Raw genomic sequence first — 8612 nt, forward strand, 5'->3', positions numbered from 1 at the left:
ACTGCTCTACTCCCTCTACACTTCAGACTGTGTGGCCACCCATGGCTCCAACACCATTGTGAAGTTTGCTGACGACACAGTGGTGTTGGGTGCCATCTCCAACAACGATGAGGCGGCCTACATGGATGAAGTGAAGAATCTGGCATCGTGGTGCCAGGACAACCACCTCCAGCTGAACGTCAGCAAGACCAAGGAGCTGGTGGTGGACTTCAGAAGGGGTCAGCACAGAGACTACAAGCCCATTATCATCAATGGAGCTCCAGTGGAGAGGGTGCAGTCCTTCAAGTATCTTGGTGTCCACATCTCCTCAGACCTGACATGGGCTGCCCACATTCAGGTCCAGACCAAAAAGGCTAGGCAGCGCCTGTACCACCTACGACAACTGAGGAAGTTCAGAGTCTCTCCAAAGATCCTCAGGATTTTCTATACAGGCGCTGTGGAGAGCATCCTCACACAGAACATGACATTGTGGTTTGGGAACAGCTGTGTGAAGGACCAAAAAGCTCTCCAGAGAGTGATCCGTACAGCAGAACGCTGCTGCAGGATTGCTCTCCCCCCGCTTCAGGACACCTACACCAGGAGATGCCGGACTAGAGCAGCGCAGATACTGAAGGACCCGTCCCATCCAGGCAACAAACTGTTCCAACTTCTGCAATAGGAAAATCCTGCTGTAATTTGCCAGTTTATTAAGCACACACATGTCCAGTTCATTCATCATAATTGAAATGGAAGATGTGGAGTCCTCTGACACATCTTCTATTTCAGTTTCACATTCTGAAAATTCAAGAAACTTCAAGAAGCCCAGTCCCTTTCTTTCCAAGCTCCTCAGACTACCATGTCCTGGATGCCTGAGAACCTACTTGAACATAGTTCAGATTCTTCATCACTTTTCTTCACTTCATAGCCTTCTTCCACTTCTGCAGGTGGCTGATGTGATTTTTCAGAGAAAGGATAGCATGTGCTCTAAATATTGACAATATTTTCTTTATCTTCTAACCCTGGATCTTCCTGAACATTGATTCTCCCTCCTCATTATACTAGAGGACAATATGTGCATTAATCTACTGGTCATTGCTTTGCACAACACGGTAAAAAAAGTATGCTCATCAAAGTATGCAAATCTCTAGTGCAATGTGCCGCAGTCTCCCATTGAAGGAGCTGCTCAGTGCTGTCAGAGTCTCATGCATGGGGTGGGAAATGTTGTCCAACAGGGATGACAGCTTAGCCACCATTCTCCTGTCACTCACCACCTCACCTGGTGTGACGACTAGAGGGAGTATATAAATATAACTAGGCTTCCTGTTTGTGCTTCAGATTTTTGCTGACGTGTCTGTGTGTCTGCTGGGTCTCCATATTCCGGAATATGTAAAATTAAAGATCATTTTTTGAGTTTGACCACTTTGAGCACTTTTGTCTTTTTGGCCGTAAAGAATATAAAAGAACCGGATTTAATACCGGGCAGATAACCGTATCAACATATGAGGTAAAAGTACATAAAAAAAGCTGAGTTAAAGCGAAGTGTTAAGAAAGGTGAAGCACTAGAGCGACATGAGGAAAAACCTCTCGATTGTGATCAATTTTCTCTGTTTGGGGAGTCTGCTGACCACTTTCACCTGGTACGCGTTCGAGGACAGGTGAGTGAGTACTTTTGTATTTTACAGATAAAAGCAAGAGGTCATGAAACAAAGTATTCTGATCAAAAGTAGCTTATGGCACTGTGATAAACGCTTCCCAACAGTTGGGAAGCTGTGTAAAATGCTAATATAAGCCTGAGGTTGCAGAAATACAAACATGCTTAATTTAAGTAGAAATACACATTTCATATTTGTTAAAAAATACTCTGGTAAAAGCTGAAGTACATGTCTTCATGTCTTTGTCATTCATTCTTTCACACGTAACCACAAACCTCAGCTCTCACTCTGTATTTCATTCTAAGGAAATAACATAGTATTTGGTATGTTTGTTTTGTTTGCATTGTTCTTTTGATACGAGTTTTGTTGTGCAGTGAAAATAAGGTTAGAGTCACATGACCGGTTTACTCTGACTACACAACATTATTGGTACTGATTTGTAAATAACTGGACATGAATAACTTGTATATTACGTAGTATTACACAAAAGTATATTTCTAATTAACTTGGCTGCACTTAATTTCTTTTGACAATACTTTTTTTTTTAGTTAGGATTCATTTTGAAAGAAAGGCAGACGTAAAATGTAAAGTGAAATACAAACTCATATATAGTATGGTGTTGTAAAGAGCTGAGAAACCACAAAGTGGGGAATCTACAAAGAGGTACTTTAAACAGAATCTTAACATGCTTGGTTGAAACAACTGAGGGTGGCCTTAGGTCTGATATCTGCTCAGGTTTCTTGTACCTCTCTCTATACGTCTCCTTATATAGACATGAGCCTTTTTCAGGAAAAATAAAATCCCATTACCATAGCAACCACCTCTTGCACTCTGGTCAGGCCTGCATACAGAGATAGGGAGGGGGGAAGGAAAAGGAAAGTGGGGAAGAGAGCTTCTTTATGGGCCTGTTTCTTCTAACAGAGTCAGTCTTAAAGTTTTGAACCTTCTGGTGCCATCAGCAGTCCAGGCAGACCATCCCCCTCAAATTCCTCACAGAAGGAGCTTCTGTCTGTGCCTGTTGTTGTCAGTGTTATAGACTACTTCCAACACTTCTTAACTCTTTGAGACTTTTATAATGGTGTGATTTCAGCCATTCCAGAGCTCCATGTGAATGATTCCAATGCCGTTGGTCTATTGGATCATAACAATCATTAAAGTGTTTTGATATTTATGCAAAGGTACTGTTTAAGTTTGAGGAAACCTGCAGCTGAGAATGAAGAAGTCACTTGGATGAGTGGTAAACAGAGATGGGCAGTAACGCGTTACTTGTAACGCGTTACTGTAATCTGATTACTTTTTTCAAGTAACGAGTAAAGGGATTACTATTGCAAAAACGGTAATTAGATTACCGTTACTTTCCCGTAGGAACGCTGCGTTACTAAAACCGTGATTTTTTGCGAGAATTCCTCACGACAGTGACATAAGCGAGTGCGCCGTTAGTGACAACAGCTGTGTGCAGATCAACAATGGAGAGTATGAGCGTGCAGCGTTTAAAGTGTGGAAGTACTGACCTTACTTTGAGTTTGATTCCATAAAAAGTGACAAAAACATTAGCGTCTGTTGTGCGTGGGAAGAAAACTTATTTTTACAGCGGAAAAAACCCCTAAACTTCCAAGCAAGCACCGAGTAGCTACCACGTAATGGGAAATTCACAGAGACACTCGCAGATTCTTCAACTGACCGCGGCACACCTGCACCAGGGTAAACCTCCGCCTACCGCAGTCCTGCTTTACAGGTGAAAATAGAGCAACAGGACCGCTGAGTCTTTGACTTTATTTATTTTCTGCTGTGTTTTACTTGCATCTATTTGAAAGACTGAGTGTAAACACAAAAAATATTTTATTTTATGTGCTGGAATGTGTAGAAAATAGGTTTAAATGTTAAACTAATTTACTCAAGTCAGAGACTGTTGCATGTAATTAAATTTTTGCTTGATGCATAAAGTTAAAAGATTAAAACTAATAAAACAAGTTAAAAAGAGACTTTTCCATTTGGTTACATTTTGTATGATGGATTATGTAGAAAAAGTAGAATTGGGCTGAAAGATCTATCGCTTTATCACCTCTTCAGGTTGTAAATCGTGTTTTTAAAAAGTAACTAAGTAACTAAGTAATTAATTACTTTTGAAAATAGGTAATCAGTAAAGTAACGGGATTACTTTTTGGGGGAAGTAATCAGTAATTAGTTGCTGATTACTTTTTTCAAATAACTTGACCAACACTGGTGGTAAAATGTTTCACCAACTGAAAAGCAAATATTCAGATGAACCCAATTATCATCCTGGGACTTTTGAGTTCACACACACATCCTGTTCCCACATCACCATTGCACTAACAATGATCATGCATTTTTTGACAGATGGCTGAGTGAGGCATAGAGAATTTAAGCCCCATGGGAGTGTCCCCTAAGAAACCTTGGCTAATCGTGGCCTACACCTGTTTTCACACCTTGACTCGTGTGATTAAGTAGAGAATCAATAGGGGGTCCATTGTCCCTTTTGGGGGTTCACTACCATAGGGCTTAAATCTGGGACTCTCCACCATTTGAACTTAAATTAAGGAAGCTTCTCAGATGAGAGGTGAAACGTCTTCAAGCAACTTAAAGAAGTCCAGACGCTTTCCTTTCCAAGCTCCTCAGAGCACCTAATAAAATATATGGCTCTTAAAGTACCACCCTTATGACCGACATTAAAGTACACTTGTATAGGCCTATTTAACACCACATACAGTTTACACAAGACAATTTTATCTCTTATATGAATGTTATTTATTTTAACTGTCATAAACAGGATGTAACAAGTGATGTTAATAATAACTGTACTGCATTAAAACATTCACAGCAGGTGGGATACCCAATCTTTAATTGATGACGTATGAACTCTGCTTCTGGGTCCAAACTACTATGCGTGTTTTTAACATATTTTAATGTTTTGGTTTCTTGTTCTATTTAATCTGAACAAGCCCTCTTTAGAGGAAGCAGAGATGAGGTTGAGGAGGGCCAGAAAGTAGAGCAGGAACGTGAATGCTCAGAGGAGGACAAACCAGCTTCTGGGAAGCTTGAGCAAGGGCAAAATGAGAACATGCAACATTCATTAAGGATAAGAAGTGATATGTCTTGATGCATGCTCAGTCATCCAGGTAAGTAATTCTGTTCACGTAGTGTTTGCATTGGAAGAAATGTTTCGTCACTCATCCAAGCGACTCCTTGAGTCTCAGCTGACTGCAGGTTTCCCCAATCTATAAACAGCACATTTGCACAATGACTGAAACTAGCACCACTGAATGAACAATGAAAACGGGACAACCTGCAGTCAGCTGAGACAGAAGAAGCCACTTGGATGAATGACGGAGCATTTCTCCCACTAAAAGCGCTACGTCCAGATGAACAGACCACTCTGAAGTTGTGATTTGGTACAGATGTATGAAGACAGTCATTCTTCCATGGTCTCGGCAGACTGAGTCCGTCTTGTCACATTTAAGAGAGCTCTCACTTTCCAGAGGGCATCATTTGTTTACCCTGATCAGAGACATTAGGATCATTTGCTACTTTGAAGGACTGTCTTGACTTCTTGAATTGGCTGGAACTATTATATCCAGATCCTAGAATATCTGAGTCATGCTGTTAGCAAAGATAAGTTGAAAAATATTTTCAGCTTCATTTCCTCCTGTGTTCCTCCTGTGTTCCTCCAGTGACTACCTCCTCATGTTTTCTTGTTTCCACGATATACCAAGGTTTCTTCCTACCCTTCAAGGGTTTGTGTTTATTTATTTAAATACCTAATTTAAATGTTCCTCAGTTTAGTTTTTTGTTTTTCCTAGTTTTGTAAATATGCCTTAATAAAAAATACTCTGACTTAATCTCAGTTTTGTCTGCGTTTGGTTTCTCATAAAATCACTGTTATGGACTGTTGTGAACTTTATCTGTCTCTGATTTTTCCACGCCTTAAGTTTTTACCTTCTTGCAAATCTTTCATCTCAACACCAAAACTAATTTTACTTTTTATGCTTTCTTTTATTTGTTTTTCATTTGTTTTTAATTTATCAAGATTACAGCTGAGCATCAATTGCAATGGATCCAACAATGGCATCGTCACTCAGGAAAACACTCCAGTGGGATCTAAGATTGTTTGTGACAAGGACAGGAGTGTCATCTCTGTGACCCCGGAGCTTTTCAAAATCTTTATAAAAGTATGTTATTCCTAAACACAGGAACCGGTCTTGTAATTTGTTGTTTATGAATGAACTAGTATGAAGACAAAATTTGCTGCATGTTTCATGCCTCTGTTGTTCTTCAAATTTTCAAACATGATTTGACTACGTTTTGTCATCATCCTTAAAGGATTAAATCACATCAGTTCCTAAATACAATGAGTAGTTGTCTTTCACACACTGTATGTTACAAGCACTGTAAATGTTGCTCTTTGTTATTTATAATTTGCTGATGTCACTTCCAGGAGAATCCTTTCTCAAAAAAGAGATGGGACACTTGTTCAATTGTTGGGAGCGGTGGGATTCTAACAAACAGCGGCTGTGGAAAAATGATTGATTCAGCTGATTTTGTTATTAGGTGAGAAAGATGTTCACTGTAAGGAATGGAAATCGTGACGAGGACTCTTCTCTCTGAAAGTAATATTTCATGTTATTTCAGGTGCAACCTTCCTCCTCTGGAAAAAGAATTTCACAATGATGTCGGCAGGAAGACTAACCTTGTGACAGCAAACCCAAGCATCTTCATGCATAAGTGAGCAATTAATGAACCCAACATTGAACTGACTTGTTAGTTTATGTCTTGTTGCTTTAAGTCATGCGTTAATTTGCAGGTATGGGTCACTGACGGGACGTCGCGGGGCGTTTGCAGACAGTCTCCAACAGTATGGCAACTCCCTGCTTCTCTTTCCTTGCTTCTCCTTTGGTTTTACTCGCCCAGTGTGTCAGCGGGCTGTGTATGCCATTGAGGACATGGATATCCCTATCCAACCAATCTTCATAAACCCTAGGTATCTCGAAAGACTGGTCAAATTCTGGGAATCTCTGGGATTAAAGGAATATCGACCTAGCACTGGATTATATATGACTACCCTGGCACTGGAATTTTGTGAAACGGTGCATTTGTATGGATTCTGGCCATTTAGTAATCACCCAGATAAACTCTTTGCCCTGACTAACCACTATTATAATAATGTACCCTATAATAGGAAAGTCCATGCAATGCCAAATGAGTTTTCCCACTTGGTGGAGCTGCATAATAAGGGCGTGCTCAAGCTTCACCTTGGAGACTGTAAATCAGATCAGGTCTAGTTTGAATTTTGCAATAACAAAAGAATATGTTCAAGTATCCAACTGAGAGGCCAAGACATTTGCACTCAAATCCAAATGTATTAGAGAGATGTACACTACTTATTATTTCAACAGTCTTTCTTTTAATTATTGTTCCATTTCATGTGTTAGAAATTAATTTTTTTGCTAAAGTTTCTTTTTAACAACATTTGCAGTGCATGGTCATGATAAAGTTGATACACTCCTCCTTAGAAGGAGGGTACCCTGCAACAGATGCAGGATGAGCAGTTATGGAGACCCCTGGCAAAATAGAAAGCTCAACAGGGGGCTGAACTGTTACTCTGGCCGAAGAAAGATGCTGCTGACTCCCTACATTAAACTTAATGTAACATCACCCAATTCATTTCCCAACTGATCGCCCCCGGAACATTATTCATTAGTTCACCGTCTGGTTTAGAACCCAGAATATTAATGTCCATTGCAGCCTGAGAAAAAGTCGCTCCATATTTCGCTCCATATTATATTATATTTGCATCAGTTTTAACATAATTTTATATAACACTCTATTTCAAACCTGGATCAGACACTTTGCAAAACATGGAGGCTAATTGCATGGTTTCAAATTGCAGTTTTGATTTTAAGTGGACTAATTGTTCAGACCTGCTCTGGGGCCTGTCTGAAGTATTAAATTGACATATATTTGTCTCAACACCTACGCAGGAGAACTTTTTTGTAAGTGTGAAATGGAAAATAGAAGAAGAAGTAGAGATGTGGGTGTTCCTATTTACATGTTTTTATTTTCTGTTTCTTTAGCCAAACATGTTATTTGATCAGAGCACCTGCCTGTACACCTGCTGTTAACCAAGCAGTTATTTTCAAGCTGCTACACTGATCACAAAGTCATGACATACGAATGACAGGAAGTGTCCAGTGTCACGTACCGATATTAATGACAACAATGATGGGTCAAAGCAACATATGATGAACATTTGTTACGATATCCTGATAAATGTAATGCAGCGGGATAACTTCTACAGTTATTATGTTAGTGATGATGCCTCTTTGCTTTTCATTTATTCACAGCTTTGTGGCGTACGATGGAGTGTCAGGGCCACATTAAGATGATAACCTGCCACGGCTGCAGTACCCTCTACAACACGGCTTGTGTCGATGATTTAGTGAAGCAAACTGATCAGCTGTCTCATTGTGTCTTTTGTGTGTTTGGTTTTGTGTTTTCAATGAACTGAAAGCCCTCTTTAATGCACGAGGGTGTGACCATCCACATTCTCTCATCTGTCCAGTGTCAGCCATTCATTTTGTGCAAATGGTCAAGTCTTCCAAGTGTGCGTGCTTTTCCTTCTGACCAGATGCAGCTTTTTGCACCATAACTTTATTGTCCTGATACTGATCCCCACACTGTGTATGTGCACTAAAACAGCAATCATTTCACTGCTCAGGTTACAAAATGTCATAAAATGCTGTATGGCCGTACAAGATAGACTTTGGTTAGCAACAACTCTCTGAGGCCTCAACTGTGAAGCAGAACGCTGTCTTATCCGGCTAACTTCAAGAGCCAAGTTATCCTTTGAACCTAATCTGCTCCAAAGCAATTTTTGTTCCAAATGTGAGATCACCAGGTACAAAATCACCACCTACTAACCAGTAAGACCAAAAAAGACCAAAATAAATAAAATCCCCGATCCTG

General features: G+C 40.0%; 1 protein-coding gene across 1 annotated transcript; it reads left to right on the forward strand.

The window, feature by feature from the left end:
* Positions 1-1242: 1242 nt before the first annotated feature.
* LOC120723451 (alpha-2,8-sialyltransferase 8E-like) lies at positions 1243-8371 on the forward strand. Its single transcript, XM_040014874.1, has 5 exons — positions 1243-1634; positions 5677-5818; positions 6085-6197; positions 6279-6371; positions 6451-8371. Exons 1-5 carry the CDS (start codon positions 1549-1551, stop codon positions 6926-6928), a joined length of 912 nt encoding a protein of 303 aa, XP_039870808.1. The 5' UTR covers positions 1243-1548; the 3' UTR covers positions 6929-8371.
* The last annotated feature ends 241 nt before the right edge of the window (positions 8372-8612 follow it).

Source organism: Simochromis diagramma, unplaced genomic scaffold, assembly GCF_900408965.1.
Source record: "Simochromis diagramma unplaced genomic scaffold, fSimDia1.1 OVJJ01000679.1, whole genome shotgun sequence".
Classification (NCBI taxonomy): Eukaryota; Metazoa; Chordata; class Actinopteri; order Cichliformes; family Cichlidae; genus Simochromis; species Simochromis diagramma.

Bases quoted from the DNA above. Each gene is read 5' to 3' on its own strand.
- LOC120723451 (XM_040014874.1), top strand. From the start codon at position 1,549: ATGAGGAAAAACCTCTCGATTGTGATCAATTTTCTCTGTTTGGGGAGT. The intron at 1,635-5,676 runs GTGAGTGAGTAC...TAATTTATCAAG, and splicing joins TGGTACGCGTTCGAGGACAG to ATTACAGCTGAGCATCAATT. The intron at 5,819-6,084 runs GTATGTTATTCC...TGTCACTTCCAG, and splicing joins TTTTCAAAATCTTTATAAAA to GAGAATCCTTTCTCAAAAAA.